This window comes from Musa acuminata, chromosome BXJ3-8, assembly GCF_036884655.1.
Source record: "Musa acuminata AAA Group cultivar baxijiao chromosome BXJ3-8, Cavendish_Baxijiao_AAA, whole genome shotgun sequence".
In the NCBI taxonomy this organism is placed as follows: Eukaryota; Viridiplantae; Streptophyta; class Magnoliopsida; order Zingiberales; family Musaceae; genus Musa; species Musa acuminata.
Window position 1 is genome coordinate 4,008,249 of NC_088356.1, and position 21,569 is coordinate 4,029,817.

Below are 21,569 nucleotides of genomic sequence, written 5' to 3' on the forward strand. Positions count from 1 at the left end.
AAAAATGATAAATTTCAATGATTTTAGAAAACTTCATTCGATGAAAACCGTTAGTTAGACTCGAATAAGTTTGCAAGTGAGTAGAGAAGAGGGGATTGAATAGTTTGCAATGAAGTAAAGTGCTGTAAGAGAACAAGCAGTAAGGAAAGAACACAACGGAATTTATAGTGGTTCGATCATTGTGACCTACATCCACTTCTGATTCCTCCTTCGTCGAGGTTATCAACATCCACTAATGGTCCTCCTTCAATAGGCGAAGACCAACCACCTCTTTATAGCGCTTTATCCTTTTATGGGTTTAGGAGATAACTCTTATAAGCCTTACATAATTACAAAGCTAAAGACAAAGAGGAGGAGGACTCTTGCACTTTTACAACACTTTTTACATCTCAATACTTAAAAATTTTGCTATCCTTTCATGCTGAAAAGGGTGAGATATTTATAGGCCCCAATGACTTCAAAATTAGAGCCAAAAAGTATCTCATCCCGGATATCCTGGGTACTAGGCGATACCACCGCCAGTATTAGGCAGTCCCACTACCTAACACTCTGATATTGGGTGGTACTATCGCCTGACACTCTGACACTGGACGATACCATCACCTGACAGAGTCTCGGATATTGAGCTTTGACGACACCATCGCTTGACAGGGCAGTACCACTGCCCAGACCACCTGGGAGACCGTTCCCTGGGCAGTTCCATCGCCCCAGTCTAGTGGTGCCATCGTCAGACAAGGTCCAACAACTTGGTTGAGCCTTAAATCTAGCCCAAACCAGTCCAAGTACAGACCGAGTTGGCCCTTAACAGGGTTAATGAGATTATCTCCAAAACCTAATCCTAATTATATGCTAATTATGATTTTTAAGGCATACACTAAATAAAATAAGCCCAGTAAGTCTAGGTTTCTTCCGGCGAGTGTCCGGCGGACTTCCGACGATCTCTCGACAATCTTCCAGTGGACTTCTTGTAATCTCCTAGACTTCACGACGATCTTCTTGGCGAGTTCCGACAAGCTTCTTCTTGATCAATTCGGGCAACATTTTTGACGAATCTCCGGACTTCCGATAAACTCTAGAACTCTCAATGAAATCTCGATCTTGACTCCGACACTTCGTTTTGCTTTATGCCTTAATCGCTATCGTAGTTAATCATATATACTTTTCTCAACATATAGATTTGATCAAATAATTTACTAATTGATTTCATCATCAAAATCCGAGATTCAACATTCACTTCAAAACAAAATACAATTTTTTTTTTTCGAAAAACATGCTTTTGAAATTTATCTAATATTTTTAATTAACTTAGATCTTATCATTTCCTAATACAAATATTTTATAGTCTCATGGAGATTAAAAAAATATTTTAATGTTTTTTAATTCAGCTAAAAAAATTATTAACTTATTCACGATCTTATCATGCCATAAGGTACATTTTACTGTTCATGAAGATCAAATAATTTATATATTCCATATGAAGATTCCGTGAGTAAAGTTTTCTTATGTCTCCATCTTGTGATTCATATTATAAACTAGCTTCATAAATACGATAAGATTTCAAAAACGGAATAAATTGGATCAATTCTATCACATTGGTTCGAAGATCACATTTGAAATGGTAAAAATTATATATAGAATACCATCATCCGCATGCACATGCCGTTGCTATCCCACATTATCCACGCTGAGATTATTCAATCCAATGGGTGTATTTTTCTGAATCGAAGTCCCCTTTCAAGCCACAACAACATCATGTCACATCTACGATTTGCTCGACATGATTGACATAGCCAATTCAACTAGTTTATGCCATCAAGAAAAATATTAATGTCAATGGAAGACCACACACGACAAGCAATCATGATATAAGAATGACATGCTATTTCTTTTTAGAGTTGTTTAGCCTTCAGTTCTTGAATAGCTAATCAGTCACTTGAAAATAAATAAATCTATTTGTATCATTAAATTTGTTCGAAAAATTTCACCAATCTTTTCTTACGGTTCGACCTAATTTAATCTGCACTAAATATTGTTTAGGAACACTTCTCGTTGACCACAATGTTTCGGTCAAAGCCGGTTTGATCAGGCCGGATCGATTTGGTTCGACCGGGTTTGAAATTACTGTTACCCCCTCGGAATCCCACAATGACTCGAGTTCAGAAGGACGTCGGACCATTAGTTGATCGAGCGGCGACCAACGATCGAACACCCTCGGTGCATGACCGGATGCGGCAGAGGGATCAGCAAAGCCGGGCGCATCCCACCACCCGCACTTTCCCATGCCTTTTGTGGGGTTTCTTCCCAGAAATAGGGCATTTGTGGGCTCAGCCAAAACCGACGTCCTTTGACCACTTTGTCTGCTTCGCCATAAAAGATCTCTTCTCCTCCGTGTCAAGGTCTTCTCTCTCTCTCTCTCTCGGGACTCCCTCGCTTGGCTCTATTCTTGCAGGCTTAGCCGAAGGACGAGCATCGATGAGATGAAATACCGGGATGCATAGGAGAGGAGGTGGTGAATCCTGAGGTATAACATCTCTCGTGTATCTTAGTTGGTTGGTGATAGGTTGGGGCGGCTTGAATCGGGGAATATGCATGCGGTGAACGCGATGGCGGTGGCGAGGGGGATGATGATGATGATGGCAGCGGCAGCGGCGGGGGTTGGTGGTGGGGGTAAGGGGGAAACGGTGGCGGTGCTGCAGGAGGCGGAGGACGTTCCTTTTGGGACGGTGTGGTGGTACGTCTACGCGGGAATCTCGTGCTTGCTGGTGCTATTCGCGGGGATCATGTCCGGGCTCACGCTAGGGCTTATGTCGCTTGGTCTGGTCGATCTCGAGATTCTCCAGCGCAGCGGGACCCCCACCGAGAAGAAGCAGGCAGGTCCGTCCGTTGTTGCTTCCCTCGTTTCTTGCATTTCTTGTACTGATTTCGTGCTCGATTGCGCCTATTTCTATCAGTGTTTTGAATTCTGATAAAGATCGTCTCTTGTTTTTGCTCGCTTCTTCTCTTCCATGAACGTGGTCTTAGTAGCGGAAAATGCTTATGATCTATTCGGTGTTCTTGGAATTTTTCCTTGCCCTAAATGGATACGTTCTTGCACGACACTTTTCTCAAAGAGTGTTTAAAGAACTTCATTCCTCAGTGGCGGGGAAAAATATCGGGGACGTCTTCGTCATCCCGACTCGTTTCGGGCCCGCGTGCACAAGATGTCTGAGGTGATCGAAGGAATGACTTGGACTCTCCTCGGGTCTGAGAGGGACTCGGCTGTGCTCTCTATGCCGACCAGCACAAAAATCGACGTTGAGTGGGCTTTCCAACTTGATCCCTCCGACTCTCAAGTCAGAGCAATCACAATGAATAGTCACTGACCTTAATTTTTGTGATCTGAAGGGCTTTTTATAGCAGGCCGGGCTAGGACGTCACATGTTGAGCCCGAATATTTTTTCTATCATTTGTCTCCCAAAATTATACTTTGGTAACTCTCTCGGAGGGATCCAGAAGTGCATCCATGTGTTGGCTCAACACGTTGTCATCGGTGCATCAGGTAATCTCTAGAGGAGACAACTGGGAGGTGGGTGCGTCGGACGATGGAGACAACATCGCCCGAACCGTTGCAGCACTGTTGAGGAGCTTACATTGGATAGTGGAGTACCTCGGTTGATCGGTCGATCCATCCTCTTTGATACGTGGGAAGTGGATGGCTCGATCGTTGGGCAGATTAGCTCGGTCGGTTCGTTTGCTTTGGACAATGGAGGTTGGATCTTGGTTGATCTAGCAAATGGTTGCTAAAGCACCCACTTCGTTGCAGGAGAGAGAGTTTTGTTCAACTTGCTAGCAAGCCGAGGCTCCTACATTGGGTGTTTGATCTACAACAACAACAATTGCTCATCTCTTGAAGCACTGCCTCCCTTGTGGGTCTTTTGACTCGTGGCCTTGTTGGTGGTATGAAGCAATGCAATGCCTACTCATGTAGGTCCTCATCGATGTAGTTTTCGAGTTTACTACAGCATTTAGTCTCAAGTATGCAGGTGGTGGCAGCGGGAGTGACATGGACATGGCCATGAAGGACTTGTTCGGCGTGGCTTGGGCCATCGTAGTCGTGGGCAAGAAGTCCCGTAGCAGTGTCATGTGGGCACTGTCTTATGGCCCGATGGGCCTTTGAGATCGTGTTTAGGGCTGGTTCACTGTCTTGTTCCGTAGCAGTGTCATGTGGGCACTTATAGAGACTTTTGATCGTGGGGACCACCTTATACTCTTTATCGCACGATTATTCAGAGCTTATGAAGTCTATGTTTGTAATTTACATTACATATTAAGTATTTGCTGAAATGTCTTCTTGTGGGATCTTGAGTTAAATGCTTCCTTTAATTCGTCTTATCTTTTGTTGATTTTTAAAAGATCATAAGAGGTTTTAGGGAGGTTGACCCTTTGCGGATGGACACGCAAGGGTGTCGCACGACTTAGGCAAAACCAATTAAGTCTGTGACAGATGGTGTTAAAGCGAGACAAGCACACTTAGAAACACTTGATATGCAAACATAGGAAACTTAGCGGGGATGCATTTGAGGGCAGCCAGCACGTGCGATCATTTGAGGGAAACAAGCGTAGAGACGTAAGGAAAGGAGTTGCTCAGAGGAGCGAGCATCAGAGATTGACATTCAAAGGACTGGTCAATCCTTCGCGCGAGAGGCACCACGAGGACTAGCAAGGTGGGAAGAACGTGTAGCACACAAAGGTTAGGATGACTAAGTTCGAGCTATGGTTCAACGTTGACAACCAAACTTGACGGTGCTCAAGGCAAGTAGGGCGCTTGATAAAGAATGAGATCGTATAAGGAGGGATGGTTGTGTAAAGCTTACAGAGGTAAGGGGAATTGCTAACTTGAAGAATTCAATATCATGCAAGGGCTTGGATGCGGACGATGGATTGTCCATGGCCATCCCAAGGCCATCAAAACTCGGCGTTATAGGGCATTGAAAATTTCTCTTCGGCATGGGAAGGATACATTCGTAGAAGGCTGAAGTGCGTAGTAAATTCAGCACGTTGGTAGGCCTTGAGGGGTATAGCGTGGGTCGTATTAGCGAAGAGTCACAATCTAGCAAGTGGGTTCGCGGTGGCAGAACAATACACAGTTTATTTAACAAAGCAGAGTAGTTCAAAGGGATGGTCTCCGAAACTTCCAGAGGGAAGGGTACAAAGAGAAAAGCTGTTCCAATGGGACAAATATCTAGGAGGGATAAGTCTTGATTCTTTAGAGGGAGAATCATGTGCAACGACTCACATATGTTGAAGAGGGGTACCTCATGATAACAACTCCATAAAGCTTAACAGATCGAGCGAGCGGCGAGGAGTCATCGCATGATCTCGTACGAGGTAATGCGTTGGTGGATGCATTACGAGATCAAGTGGGGGAGCGACCCAAGGTAACACCAAACAAATGTGGTCTTAGTAGTGGAAAATGCTTATTATCTATTCGATGTTCTTGGATTTTTTCCTTGCCCTAAATGGATATGTTCTTGCATGATGCTTTTCTCACAAAAGAGTATATAAAGAAGTTTATTCCTCAATGACGAAGAAAAATATCGATGACGTCTTTGTCATCCCGACTCAGTTCGGGCCTGCATGCATAAGAGGTCTGAGGTGGTTGAAGGAATGACTTGGATGCTTCTCGATGGTTGAGAGGGACTCAGATGTGTGCTCTGAGGTCGATCTACACAAAAATCGATGTTGGATGAGCTTTTTGACTCGGTCCCTCCGACACTCAAGTCAATCACCGACAAGGGTGGAGTAATCTTAATGAATAGGTCACTGACCTCAATTTTTGTGGTCTAATGGACTTTTTATAGCAGGTTTAACCTGGGCTGGGCCACCTCGTGTCGAGCCCATATTGGAGCGAATATTGCCTCTATCATTTGTCCCCCAAAGGTGTAGTTCAGTAACTCTCTCGGAGGGATCTAGAAGTGCATCCATGTGTTGGCTTAACACGTTGTTATCGGTGCATTAGGTAATCTCTGAGAGTTAGCCGACGGTGGGTGTGTCGGATTATAGAGGAGGCAAAACTACATGAATCGTTGCAGCACTGTTGAATAGCTTACATTGGACGGTGGAGTACCTCGGCTGATCGATCGGTCCATCCTCTTCGATACGTGGAAAGTGGATAGCTCGGTCGGTCCATCCATTTCGGACAGTAGAGGGTGGAGGGCTCAGTCGTCGGGCGGAGTAACTCGGTCGGTCCGCCCGCTTGGCAATGGAGGTTGGACCTTGGTCGATCTAGCAAAGGGTTGCCAAAGCACCTACTTCGTTGTAGGAGAGAGAGTTTTGGCCAACTTGCTAACGAGTCGAGGCTCCTACATCGGGTGTTTGATCTACAACAACAATAGCTACTCATCTCTTGAAGCACTGACTGCCTTGTGGGTCTTTTGACTCATGGCCTCTTTGGTAGTATGGAGCAATGCAATGCCTACTCACATAGCTGCCTCTGGTTTATTAGACTAGAGTAGTTGCCCTGTACGTCCTCACTGATGTAGTTTTTAAGTTTACCGCGGCTTCTGGTCTCAAGTACGTAGGTGGCGACAGCGGGAGTGGAATGGACACGACATGAAGGACCCGTTCAGCGTGGTTTAGGCCATCGCGACTGTGGGCAAGAAGTGCCCACACATTGCAACTCGACTTATCGCCGTCGTTGAAGTGCTTAGATTGTCACAGACAAAGCTGTAAACATGGAGTTTGATGTATTCTTGTGTACATTTGTGTCTTTTGATTTTGTTCATGCTTTGCACAACATATGTAGGGCTTGCAGTAGGCTTGATAGCCTCATTTTGGTTAGCTTTTGTTGTTGTTTCAGTCTTATAAATGTAAGTTGTGTGCAATCGTCGCGTAGAGGCAAAATACCCAAAAACAGGCCATCCTGGCAGCCATTTTGTGCTGGCTCCGCAGAGTGGTGCGGAGTGTCAACTAGCACAACACCGAGTGACCTAGGTGGCACATGGTTGGGTGGGCTTTTATGGTAGTGTCTAGGGTTGATTCATTGCCTTGTAAATCAATAGTGTCATGTGGGCACTTGTGGGAACTTTTGGCTACAACTGACTACCTTGGACCCTTTATCGTACGTTCGTTTAGGGCTTGCGAAGTCTATGTTTGTAATTTGCATTACTTATCAAGTGTTTGCTAAAATGTCTGCTTGTCGGATCACGAGTTAAATGCTTCCTTTAACTCGTCTTCTTTTTTGTAGGTCCTTAAGGGGCTATAAGAAGTTTCGGGGAGGCTAACCCTTTGTGGATGGACATGCAAGGTGTCATATAACTTAGGCAAAATCAGTTAAGTCCATGACAAGATGGGGAAGGCTCACATCGAGCAAGGTCCTGAGAAGATGGGAAGTCCCAAGTTGTGGGGTTGTTTAGAACCCACGTCAAGCATGGGTCTGTTGTGGGACCCACACCTACGAACCCATGTACATCTACAACGGGGATGTTACGAAGTTCCACGTCGTCGACCTGTCCCTCTTTTGCTAGCTTGTCATCTAGGTGGGCTGTGAGAGGAGCAGAGGCGGGCTCCTGTTTTGCTAGTTGTTGAGATAAGCTATGGGAAGAGCCGAGGTGGGCTCCTTTGCTCATCGTTAAGGGACCTATGTCGGGTGATGGGTCTGATGTAGGACCACCTAGGGACCCATGTAGAAACTTGCAATCGCGGATGCTCTTGAGGAGAATGGTGTCGCCTCGCTCGTCGCAAATTTGCATTGACGGATCGCTTTGTTGGGTTAATATGATCGGGCAGATCGCTTGATTAAGATGCACGCATCGAGTAGATTTACATGTGGGGTCGAGGGACTCATGTCGTGTTGTAGAAACTTGCGTGCAGAGTAACTTGAGGAGAATGATGTCGCTTTGCTCGTTGTAGAGGAGCGTGACGCCTAGATGAAGACCTTCGACATTGGGTGGAGTCGATTTGGTGCAAGGAGTAGGCTCCTTTTCCTCTTCCTTCTCCTTCGTTGGACGACCCCAATTTGGATGCACGTGGAGACCATGGTCAATCCACCCGCTTTGGGCGGTGGGAGCTGTCTCCACCAAACTATTGCCTTCGAGGGGAGGATTCAATTGATCCATTCGTATTGTCGCTATGGCGGAAGGAGATGAGATGCCCGTGTCAAGCGAATGGAAGTCGGTAATCGTCGACTAGCTCTTTTCCTTCTCTACTCGTCGACGAGGGACCCACGTCGAGTGATGGGTCCGTTGTGGGATCGCCCAAGGACTCGTGTAGATCTACAGCGGGGATGCTGTGGAGTCGTCACCATTGCCGACTTACCCCTCTTTCGCTCGTGTCAAGGCGGATTGTGGGAGGAGCCAAGGCAGGCTCCTCTTTCGCTCGTCACCAAGGAACCCATGTTGGGTGACGAGTCCGCTATGGGACAGCCCAAGGACCCACTTGTCTACGATGGGGATTCTGCAAAGTCTCTGTTGTCGACCTGCCCCTCTTCCGCTTGTGTCAAGGCGAGCAATGGGAGGAGTCAAGGCAGGCTCCTCTTTCACTCGTTGCCAAGGGACCCACGTCGAGCGATGGGTCCACTGTGGAACCACCCAAGGACCTGGGTAGATCTGTAGCAGGGATGCTACAGAGTCATCTCCATTGTCGACTTGCCCTTCCTCTTATACTTGTGTTGAGGTGGATTATAGGAGGAACTAAAGCAGGCTCCTCTTCAACTCGTCGTTGAGGGAACCATATCGGGCAACGAGTTTGCCGTGGGATCGCCCAATGACCCACTTGTCTACAATAGGGATGTTACGAAGTCGTCTTCATCGCCGACTTGCCCCTCTTCTGCTCGTGTTGAGGTAGGCTGTGGGAGGAGCCTGGGTAGGCTCCTCTTTTGCTCATCACCGAGGGATCGATGTTGGGGACAATGGGTGACCTGTGGTATCGCCTAAGGACACATGTAGATCTGCAGCGGGGATGCTACGAAGTTGTCTCCATCGCCGACCTACCCCTCTTTTGCTTGTGACAAGGCAGACTGCGGGAGCAGTCGAGGCAGGCTTCTCTTCTGCTCATCGTCAAGGGACCTACGTCAGGCAACAGGTTTGTTGTGGGATCACCCAAGGATCCATTTGTCTACATTTGGGATGTTACAAAGTCGCCTTTGTCATTGACCTACCCCTCCTTTTCCCCCCCTCATGTCGAGGTAGGTTGTGGGAGGAGTCGAGATGGGTTCCTCTTTCGCTCACCATCGAGGCACCACATCGGGTGAAGGAAGCCTCTTTCCATTGACGGGGAAGTTGTTTCGCTCTCGCAATAGGGTTAAGGGACCCACCTCTAGCGGAGGAGATTAGTTTCTATCAAGGAGTCCTGCTTTATTTGCTACAACGGGGTCGTGGGACCTACCTTAGGTGGAGGATGTTGGTTTCTACTGACCAGTAAGTTGCTCGATTTTCGCAACAGGGCAAAGGGACATGTCATGGGCGGAGAAGGTTGTTTTTTGTTAAGGAGTCCTTTATTTGTCATAGTGGGGTCGAGGGACCTACCTTAAGCGAAGTTTATGCTTGAGATGTCGTTATCTCTCGATCAGATCTGGTTTTTTCCTGAGATGCCTTTATTTGGTTTTTACCCGATCACATCTCTCGATCGAATCTATCTGTCGCGTCATGGGCGACTAGGCCAATCTGCCACATTGGGCATATTTCTCTAGGTCGGCTGATCTGTCACATTGGGTAGTTATCTCTAGGTTAGCCAATCTGCCATATTAGGCATTGGCTGACCTGCTCGCGTAGCATGTTGGTCGAGGTGGTCACCTCGAGCGATGGCCAAGGTGGGTGTCTCAAGCACTTGAAGAGGTGGTCACAATGGGCATTGGTCAAGGAGGTCGCCTCGAGTGTTAGCCAAGGGAGACTCCTTTAGCGCATTTTCATACTTAACTCGAGGGGCATGTCTCGGGTGCTAGCTAAGGTCGTTTCCTCGAGCACTGGTTGAGGAGGTTGTCTCGGGCACTCGCTGAGGTGGTAATTGCCTCATGAGTGGTGCCTTGGACGATTGTTGGATGCTCACCCCGAGAGGGGTGTACTAGATGTTGTTGAGAAGCTTACCTTAAGAAGGGCGCTTTGGATGCTTTTAGATGCTTTACCTCGAGAAGGGTGCATTGGGTCATTCCCACCATACTATCATTAGAGAAAAGTGCCTCAAGCCATGTCGGTCGTGTTATCATTGTATAAGTGTACCTCTAGCCATGTCGGTAGTGTTGTCATCGTACAGGAGCGCTTCAACCATGTCGATCGTGCTTTTTTTGTAGAGGGGTGTTGTGGACTGTGTATGCTGCATTGTCGTCATAGAGGAGCGCTTTGGGCCTTGTCGGTTGCATTGTTATCGTAGGGGGGCGCTTCGGACCGTGTCAGTCGTGTTGTCATCGTAGAGGAGCGCTTCGAGTCATGTCGGTCATGCTGTCATCATAGAGGGGCACTTCAAATTGTGTCGATCACGTTGTCATCATAGAGGAGTGCTTCAGGCCATGTCAGGTGAGCTATCGTTGTAAAGGAGTGCTTTGGGCCATGTCGACCGTGCTATTGTGGTAGAGGAGTGCTTTAGACCGTATTGGTCATGCTGTTGTTGTAGAGGGATGCTTCAAACAATGTCGGTTGCGCTATCGTTGTAGAGGAGTTCTTCAAATCGTGTTGGTCGTGCTGTCGTCGTAAAGGGGTGCTTTGGATCGTGTCGTTTGTGCTGTCGTCATAGAGGAGCATTTCAGACCATTTCAATCGTGCTATTGTGGTAGAGGAGCGCTTTGGACCATGTCAACCCGACTTGGTTTAAGCCTGCGTGCACAAGAGGTATGAGGTGGTCGGAGGAATGGCTTGGATGCTCCACGGGGGCTAAGAGGGACTTGGATGTGCACTCTAAGGCCGACCTGCATGAAGATCGAGGTCGGGTGGGCTTCCCGACCCGATCTCTTTGATGCTCAAGTCAGTTACCGACAAAGGTAGAGTAATCTTAGTTAATGGTACTGATCTCAATTTCTATAGTTTGATGGGCTTTTTATAGCAAGTTTAACCTGGGCTGGGCCACTACATGTTGAGCCTATATTGGAGCGAATATTTCCCCTATCATGGAGCATTTTCACTTATAATTATAGTTTCCGACATGTTACTATTAGATCAGTGGGTGATTCTCTTCGAATATAAGCTCAAAAAAGTCAATTGTATGATTTATTAGTCAACATCTTTTTTACATAGATATTTCGATAATTAATCTAATTGGTAAAATAAATAATTGATAAACCACTCAATTTAGAGAAAATTCTGGAATTATTTTTTTCACTATCCTAGATCTGGCTGTTTATTGATTCTATTAGAATTAGTTATAAACCACTTTTTTTAACCAAAGTTTGAAATTTCGTACCGTACCGGTGTATCGAGCTTTGCACGATACGGTACAGTATGTTGTACCGAGTGGTACGTCAGCGCATATCGAACGATATGCTTATATATATATATATATAATATAAAAAATTAAAATCAATATATAAAAATAATATAAAAATATTTTTTAAAAAGGCGTACACAGCCTCGGCAACGTTGTCTCGTTTATGGCATTCGGTGAAGAAGGCAATGAAGACATCGAAGGCCACAGATGTCTCCAGCCTTCGGCAAAGAACATAGCGAAGGCCGCAAATGTCTCCGGCCTTCGGCGAAGAACGCGACGAAGAAGGACGCAGAGTCGCGGACGAGGCAATGAAGGAGACCGCCTCTTTCACTACTCTAGTCGTCGCCTCCCCTGACCCCCGCACCTCCAGATCCTCCTCTTTATGACTCCCCTCGTCGTTACCTCCTGGATCAGGATCAAGATCGTCGAGGGAGGGCGGCGTCGGATCAGGATCGAGAAAGAGTGTGGAAACAAGTTTGAGTCGAGGTTCTCCCGATTCTTCCTCTTCTTCGAACACCCTCTCCTTCTTCTTCCTTCTTCGATTCTTCTCCCTCAGCCTCGTCGTAGCTAGGTCGTAGCTAGGCCGCTATATCGAGTAGACCACCTGGTAGTGGGTGGTTCGCATACCGGTTCATGGGCGGACCGGTACGTATTGCCCGTATTGGGCTGTACGATTTGAAATCGCAAACCTTGCTTTCAACACTATCAAGGGTAACGACATTTATGGCATGCAACAAGACTTAGGCTGCTTGATAGTGATTTGCATGTGTTGACATGAAAAAGGAGTGAAGGTAGATGTTCACTAATAGGATAAACTTGCAATTCACCATTGACCCTTTCTTGTCTTGTTTTGATTTATGCATGCATTTCCCATGACCCATAAGCCTTTCTATGTTTCTCTGAATCAACTTTACAGGTCTTCAATGTCCTTGTCATGCAAATCTTTGTTATTGCATCATTAAGTTTTTAAAAATTCAACTCGATGAGTCTTCCTATGTGTAGATTATGTAATTTATCTAAAAATATGGTTTATTGCGTATATCAATTGTGGCAAAAGATCATGTAGCTAATTCCAAATAGTTGGAACTTACAGTTTTGTTGTTGTTTTTGTAGTATTATGTAATTTATCTAGAAAACCTTCCAAATCTTGGGCTAATACTGCAGAGTACTTCGTTTTTGGTCTTTTTATTGCAATACAACCCTTTTTTATCAAATATCAAAGATGCCCTCATAAAGTGTCCCAGTTTTCCTTTTTGATCTGTTTCAAGTACTTCCTTTGATTCAGTTTAAAAGATATAGTCAGACCAAACCAATTACAATATTTTTGAATAATGCTTATTCTGTTAAGGTCTTAAACAGATCAATTCACGAAGAAATTAAATCATCAAGCATGTTTTACTGCTTGACTTTTACACCTCTATGACTTAATTTCTATTGTGTCCATGAGCTTTCCACATACTCAATTAAACTTATTAATAAAATCTATGGCACACTCATTGAATTTATATATATTGCTAGCTGAAGCAAAAACTTTTATGTTTTAGCTCACAAATTTTATGCACATTACTTTTTTTGGGCATCTCTTTGACAAACCAGCTATCCATTGATTATTGCAGCTCAAATTCTTCCTGTTGTTCAAAAGCAACACCGACTTCTTGTGACTTTACTTTTATGTAATGCTGCTGCCATGGAGGTAACACTTTTCTTAAATTATTTTTAAATAATTTATACATGTATATGTTTCTGGTCATCCACTAAAACCATATGCCATAGGATACAAACATATAGACCTACATAATCAATATAAAATATAACAGAATCATGACAACTTCCCTCCAAGTTCTGATATTTTGCTCCAAGAAGTTGTAAAAGTTGAAACAAATAAGATAGAGGAACTAGAAGCCAAGGAAACTCCTACATCATTTTTGATACATCCTTGAACAATATTCATATGATTTTGGTAGTCAGAGGCCTTTTGGGAACTTCTATTCAAGGTTCGCTGTACCATACCATACCGGCGTTTCGACCCGGGCTGAGTACGGTACGGTACCGGTGTACCGAGTGGTACATCAGGGCGTACTGAGCGGTACATCAGGGCGTACCGAGTGGTACACCCTCGTGTACCAAACAATTTTATATTTTTATACTATAGCAGTACTACAGTATAGCACTGTAGCACTGTAGCGGTACCGGACGGTCCGCATACCGATAACCTGTTGGACCGGTACAGGCGGTACGCTTCAGTATGGCAGACCTTGCTTCTATTTGTGTTAGTCCTACTTAAAAATGGTGAACCAAGATTTGGTATATAAATGATAAAGTTATTAGCCAGGAATAAAATGAGGAAAACCTTTAAATGCACTTTCTCACAGAAAGAGTTGACTACATTTATGATATATCAACATATAATGAGGCTTTATCATGTAGGTAATTATGCCGTTTTTCACAGGCTTTAAATCTAATTCAGATTGCCAAACAATATGTTCTCCTGCTTATCAAGTTTGCGTAACTTCTTTTATTTGCTTCGACTGCACATGCTAATGGTGCCCAGATTCAATTGTTTGATGATGCAGGCTCTTCCTCTATACCTTGATAAAATTTTCCATCCTTTTGTTGCTGTTGTCTTGTCTGTAACATTCGTTCTGGCTTTTGGAGAGGTACTTTGGTTGATTATTGATTATTTTTTATGCTTGAAATTGCTAATCTTACACTATACATGTAGGAAAACAATGCTAATATGCTATGTTTTGTCCAGGTTATTCCTCAAGCCATATGCACAAGATATGGACTAGCTGTGGGTGCTAATTTTGTATGGCTAGTACGTATCTTGATGATCATATGCTACCCGATTGCTTATCCTATCGGCAAGGTGATTATATGTTAAAATCAATATAATGCATCATATTTTAATTTGATTTATCCATTAGATTGTCTGTATGTAATGGCATCCGAAATGTGGTTATGCTTGACTAGCATAGCCGAGACAATCTGGGTTTAGTTCCATATTGAATTCACAAGTGGGTTTTCTGCAGGCAGTTCTATGATGAAGATGTAAGGGATTTAAACAAGGGACATTATGAATAATTAAGAAGGAAAAGAAGGAGACATGCATTACACTTTAATGGCCTACTAGTAAATTCATCTGAAGTATTCTAGTCTTTTAAGTATGCTTCATGCCACTTATTGGATAATTGTTGTATTTGGGTTGTTACATATTCAAGTTTGGGGATTTTGAGGAAGTCTTTGCCATGCTGACATGTTCTGGGTAAAGGGCACGGGATCATGTTGAACGATGTCTCCTTTTCTGTTTTATTGGCTGTTTCAGCAGGCATGGACCCATGCCATGCCGTATCTGTACATTATTGGCATGGGTTATTCCAGTGGTAATTAAATCCTTGATTATAAAATCTCAGTAACTCCAACTAATCAGCTTTAGTCATGTTGATCATATTATTATCTTTGGCCTGAGACAGTTGTTGGGGAAAATAGCATGATGCAAAAACATTGTTGCAACAAGTTTTATCTCAACATCCTGTAGATGCTTTCAGGCAATATCTAGCCCCTTAACAAGGATGTAGACGATCAGTGAGTGTACTTATAGCTTGGAAAGACAAAGTATGGTCTTGGGCTCTTGCATGAGACTTGGGATGCGTACTGCCAAACTTGGGCTGAGCAAGCTCCTGTGCAAGTTATTAGCTTAGTATGTATGACTTGGTCTATCACGAGAGACCACAGGTTTTTCATCCTTTGGTTGTTTATCTTTTGATGTAGTTGTCTCTGTTATCAATTTTGCATTGCTCATTATGTGCTTCATTACTAATACTCTTAGAATAGGTTATAGTTCAGTATGGATATTGCTTATGTACTTATCTTTAGAATTTGAACGACTCTAGGACTCCATGGTGTATGATTCACCAATTATTATGATTATGAATTAAGAACAGGATTTATTACTCTACTGTGCCTAGTTGATAAATTGCTTATTGCTATATGTGTTACTATATTTTCTTTTGAATAATATTTGCAAGAAAACATTAATTATTAATTTTATTTTGCTTCAAATGTTTATTGGTTTAATTCTGTATAACTAAAGTGTGCCACTCCAGATTCTTGATTGTGCACTTGGACATAGTGAATCTGCACTTTTTAGGCGTGCTCAATTAAAGGCTCTTGTATCCATCCATAGTCAAGAGGTAAAATAACTATTATATTGTAGTACCTACTAACTTCTTATGTTAGTTATGCACATTAGTTGGACTTGTAAAAGTGCTGGAGTCTATTCGAAGTTTTCATTAGTTCTCATTGTTATCTAATATTACTAGCATTTCTTTAATAATATAGGCTGGTAAAGGTGGGGAGCTCACACATGATGAGACAACAATAATAAGTGGAGCTCTTGATTTGACTGAAAAGGTATATGTTATCAAATTCTGATGTTTGTTCTCTTTTACATTGGAGTACATGCCTTAAAGGAATACCTTCCGGTACATGTTTAAATGAGCACCTGGTTTTATATCTGTATTAACTGGTAAATGCTACATGAGAAGATGCAGGGAGATATTAAACATATTATTTAATGTAGTTCTGAACGATCAGTTACGCAAGCAAATTAAATCTAGTAACAAAGTCCTGGGAAATACATGACCAATTGAATATCAAGTTCACTGCTTTGAGCTAACTATCCTGATCCAGAAAATACTTGTGTAGGAAATTATGTGTTTGATGGGTGTTGGAAGTCATCCAATATTTTTTTTGTTAGTTAATTGATGTATTATCAGTGTTAAAGTAGCTTCAAGAGATAACACAAAATGGTTTTAGACTACATTCATTTATGTTACTATCTAGGTTTTCCATTGTAGGTGATCTTAGTCATGCTATACTATATCAGCAAGCCATATGGTCCCAACTACTTATGGTCGTTATGTGGATCCTTACTGCCATCGAACTATACCATCGGCAATATTACTAGTCAAACTAAAGATCAATCACATCTCTTTTTTGTTGTTTCTAATAATTTTTTGTCTTCCTCTGTCTTTACTCATATTAGCATTTTTAGTTGACTCTTCTGATCTAACGGGTACATCTACGAGTCTCCTTGGATATTAATCTTAATCATGGTAAGGTTAAATAGATCTGCTGGATTTACCTTTGTGGACTTAGCACTGATGAGCCCTATTTAAGAAACTCCATCTGTTGAACTACCATCTTTCACTATTTCAGCGGTCTACTGAGCATGAGAATATCATGATCCTGAGATAGAATACAGAAGGGTTTTTATATAATCAGATATCTTTATTCCTTGATCAATGTATATTGGCCTGGTACTTGAAATCACTTCCATTACACCATATTCATTAGTTTTTGGATTTTGGAAAAAAAAACAGTATAAAGAGATCACAGATTCTTGGCCCATGTATTGATGTTGTATCAGAACACAATGAAATCTTCAACGTTGCATAAACTGGATCACATTCTTTTTTGCTGCTCCTATGCAAAAGGCCATGTGCATTCTTTCAGGGTAATACTGGCATGGAAATTAAAAGGGAAGAATGGAGTATCTTCTCCTTCACCACCTAAATCCTTACACTCATCCTCTTTGCATCCCTTTCCATACCCCCACATTGACAGAAGTCTCATGCATTGAGCTGTCTTTTTTCTTAATACTAAACATCATGGCAGCAATAGGTCATGTTTCTTCTACATATTGAATAATTTCAAGTGTGGAAAAATTATTATAGGAGACCAAAAGGCGTTTAATTAAATAGTCAAAGGCCTTCCTTGATTTTATTTCTTATTTAAACTTTAAACAATGGTGCACTACTTTAAAGATTTTTTGTTTGTTTAACATTCATTGTAAATCTTTATAAACTGGACCACTTTTGAAAAAACTTGAAAGCATTATTTGTCAATATACTGGTTAGAACATAGCTTGCATGTAAAGGCTTGGTGGTTCATCAATCACTGGAGTGTCATATCTGATTTATTGGTCACTGATTTCGTTCTTATCCTTGGGCTGTTGGGTAAGTAAAATTCTTTTAAAAGAAAATACTTAGGACTTACCCTCTCCTATACTAGATTTGAGGGCATAGGCTAGATGAAGTATACTGAATGATCTTTTAGTGATCATGTTGGCATGTTGATCTTATTTATTTTTTTGTGTGTGCACATTTATTATTTTCAACCAAGATGGTAGTGGTACTTGCTCAGATGACAAGTCTCATACTGTTATATAAATACATAGATCAATATGTTAGACCCAATTATGCACTGTAAGCAGCTTCAAATTCATTGGCCACGAGTACTTAGTGTAACTTATCTGGCGTTGCATTCTGTATCAGTTGATGGTTTGTTCTTTATTGTAGTAGTTTCTTCTGGATTGTTTATATATCCTATTTGAAATATGTGTTCACGAGTCCTTTTACAAAGACTTGTTGAATTGATTTTGAGTACAGTTTTTCACTTAATTATAATATGCAGCTCTTTAAATTATAGTGCTTTCGTAACCTGTTTAATTTTTCTTTTTGGATATCTTTGGATATAGTGTGCTTTCTGACTTCTTGCTTGCTTAATTTAGCTAGGTGAAATGCCACAGCTTATTCTTATTCTCAAACAACTGCATCGCGCATAATTATTTGTTGTTCTTCTAGAAAATAAATCTAAGAGTATGGTTTGGATATTATTAGATTATGTTTTTATGTGCAGACAGCTGAGGCGGCTATGACTCCCATTGAATCAACATTCTCATTAGACGTCAATTCAAAATTAGACTGGTCAGGATCACCAGATGGAAATAGTCTATTGTTTGAACTATTGCTATCTTTTTCTTATTTAGATTTTGAAAAGTTACCTTAAACTAGATGTCAGTAGTATCTAATTCAATATTCTAGCCCCTTTAGTACTTATTTATATATTAATGTTCTGGTGGCTCACCATGTTGTGTCATAAAGAAAAGTCCTTTTTTCTTATTCGACCGCTTATTGTGCGTAACGGCTTATTCTCCTTGATAACAAGATTCATATAGTCAAAAGTCATTTGACCACTATTCGAAAAGGTAGAGACATGTGAGAGGCCATTGAACCCAGCAGTAAACCACAAATGTGGTTCACAACACCATGACCGTTATGAACAAAATGGTTAGGTTGATGATACATATGGATTTTTAAGCAACAGGATATCATGTTCATAAGGGTCAAATCATATTCTGGTTTGTGATTATACATGCAATTGCAACCCACTAAGTAACTTAGTTTGCTGTAGTACCGTTGTTGGATTTATGTTTCAAGCTAAGTTAGCAATCCCAATACATCTTAAGTCTGTCAACAAGTCAATATTTTGTCATGCAAAAACTAATAATCTCTTTTCTATGGTCAAAACTCCCAAAGGCTTATCTTTAAGGACAGTGTCAATATAAGAATAAGTTGTAATACTTATTCTGAACAATGCTTCTAGATCACAAAAAAAATTATTCAGATAATTTCATTCTTTTCATATCCTAAATTGAATTAACAAATGTCACTATTTGATTGGACTTTTATGCAGGGAAGCAATTGGCAAGATTCTCGCTAGAGGCCACAGCCGTGTTCCTGTTTATTCGGGGAATCCGAAAAACATTATTGGCCTTCTGCTGGTGAGTTTTGGTCTTCCGTACCACCTCTAGACTCATAGTGCTTTGATTTATATATTCCTCCAACAATACTGCTGGTTGTAATAATTGCTGTTTTTTCATTTGACATTCTCTTCATGAATCCAGGTGAAAAGCCTTCTTGCTGTTCGTGCTGAGACAGAAACACCAGTTAGTGCTGTTTCTATCAGAAGAATTCCAAGGTTTTACACCTTGTACTGTTGAGCTTTGTTGCCTATACAAGAAGAGTATGCTTATATCTGAAATTTTAACAGGGTTCCCGGAGATATGCCATTATATGATATACTAAATGAGTTTCAGAAAGGAAGCAGTCATATGGCAGCTGTTGTGAAAGCTAAAGGCACAAGTAAAACTCCCCCCCCTGCCGAAGGGGAGAAATTAGAAGCAGACAATAAATCTAGTGGAAAATCTGAATTGATGGCTCCTCTGTTATCTAAAGGAGCCAAATCAGATAGTGTTTTTGTTGACATCGACAAATGGCAAAATAAACAGGCCATTGGAGATAAAGCAACCTTGCAACTGAATGATGCAGCAGCAAGTGTACTTGCTCATTTAACCGAAGATCAAGATGGGGAGGTCATTGGCATTATCACCCTTGAGGATGTGTTTGAAGAACTCCTTCAAGTAAACATGACTTTTACATGCTAAAATTTAACTATTTTTTTTTAGTAGTTCCTTACAAGGTTTTGAACATCATACTAGATTTTACCGGCCCCAAGCAAGGATCAGCACCAGATCATATGACTTAGTATGCTTGTTATATATTCTTTTATTATTTTCTCGTTGATATCAGATGGTATAGGTCAGTATAGTGGTATAAGGTCTATCTGATAAGTTGTCAATAACAGGAATGATCTGAAATCTTAAACCTTGAACCTCCTCATATATCACAAATAGACCTATAGTGTCTTTGTAACCTTCAACCGCTATTCTGCTTTAGATGTTCATTATATACCAATCCTGACAATTTAGGTACATACTCAAGTGACTTTGAAGTGACGGAGAACTTGGAGGTTATATTGCATAGTTTCTATGTCGATGCAAGCAAAATGTATGATCAAGTTATCAGCATGTCTATAGAACCATGATGTTTCATTTTAAGTCTTCAGAAAAGCAGGAGTTGATTGTAAATAATGGCATCATCATACTTCATGCAGGAGGAGATAGTGGATGAAACAGACGAGTATGTTGATGTCCACAAGAGGTATGCTTTAATGCTGTCTTGCCGGTAGTTTGTTGTTTCTGTCTATCTGGATCATGTGATATTTTACAATGGGGTGGGTATTGTTCTCCAGGATACGAGTAGCTGCTGCAGCTGCTGCTTCATCGGTTGCCCGGGCTCCATCTCTGAGGAGGACGACTGGACAGAAGGCAGCGGTGAGTCACTGCATCAGTTCTTTTGATCGAGTCCCAGGATCAATGGTTTTCATTTATCAGTGGGAGAATCATCTTAGAACCACATCATGTGCATTGTTGTCTGCGGAGTTTAACTTGCATTTATGAAGTTTCTAAATACTAAACATGGTCGCTTTCATGATCATATTTCGATGGAATCCTATTGTTATAGCTCAAAGAATATGCTAGTGACAGGCACAAGGAAAATGCCCAGTATAGGTGTTTACCTTTCATTTTTCTTCCTCAGGGTGCTCAAAATCGGCAAGGACAACAAACTACTGGGATCTCAAGGAAGCCTACTGATGCTGATTTAAACACGCCTAGGCACCAGGTGAATCTTGCGGAACCTCTAATGGGAAACAAGAGATGAGGGGGAGGAGGAGTATTGCATCAGCTGCTTTAAGCATGTGAGTATTGTTCCATATGTTGTAACGATGTGGGTCATCATCTTGTCGTAATAACAGAAGCTCGATCAGTACTTACAGGAGGATTACTAGATTTTGTGGTTCTCCAGATTCAATCCATCAGTACATTGTCGTTAGCATGGTTCCGATGTTTTTGTTGTTCCCATCTCGTTTTAGCATGGTTTCTAAATCATCCCCGAGAAAGCAAGCGCAGAGGCAATAGTTATTCCTCCCTCTTTAATATCAGTTCTTTTTTGTCCAATCCATCTTCCTTGATCTAAATGATTCACATGGATATCATGCCAGGGTTTGGAGATTGAAGCCCATGATTTCCATATAGTTACGGATCCCTAGAGAATGCTGCCATGTTGCATCTTCAATCCAGGCGAGGTGAGTCGGTAAAGATGGTGATGATGTTTCTTTCGTTGGGCCGTTAGCAGCAATCATGGGTGATTTAACAGACTGTATGTCGGTTGGGCTCCGCGACAAGCATTCGGCTCGCGACCACGAGGCCGTTTTGGCGGCCCAGAAAAAGGGTGTTTGACGTCCGGATGGGCGTAAACAGCGAGCGTGTGACGTGTCAGCACCGCATGCAAGCATCGGAGCCCCACGGAACACGACAGCGAGGTTTGCTTTGCTGTCTTTCGTGGCAATCTCCCATTGGACGACACGCTCCTCCTCTATTGGTCCAGCCGTTGCTGTCGCGCTTTTTATTCTTATTATTTATTATTTTTATA

The 21,569-nt window shown here is 42.2% G+C and overlaps 1 protein-coding gene across 1 annotated transcript; it reads left to right on the forward strand.

The window, feature by feature from the left end:
• Positions 1-2,196: 2,196 nt before the first annotated feature.
• Positions 2,197-20,969, forward strand: LOC135645833 (DUF21 domain-containing protein At4g14240-like). Its single transcript, XM_065164632.1, has 13 exons — positions 2,197-2,874; positions 13,008-13,084; positions 13,965-14,048; positions 14,147-14,260; positions 15,498-15,584; positions 15,733-15,804; positions 18,094-18,161; positions 18,931-19,018; positions 19,142-19,215; positions 19,288-19,657; positions 20,191-20,237; positions 20,329-20,410; positions 20,676-20,969. Exons 1-13 carry the CDS (start codon positions 2,586-2,588, stop codon positions 20,796-20,798), a joined length of 1,575 nt encoding a protein of 524 aa, XP_065020704.1. The 5' UTR covers positions 2,197-2,585; the 3' UTR covers positions 20,799-20,969.
• The last annotated feature ends 600 nt before the right edge of the window (positions 20,970-21,569 follow it).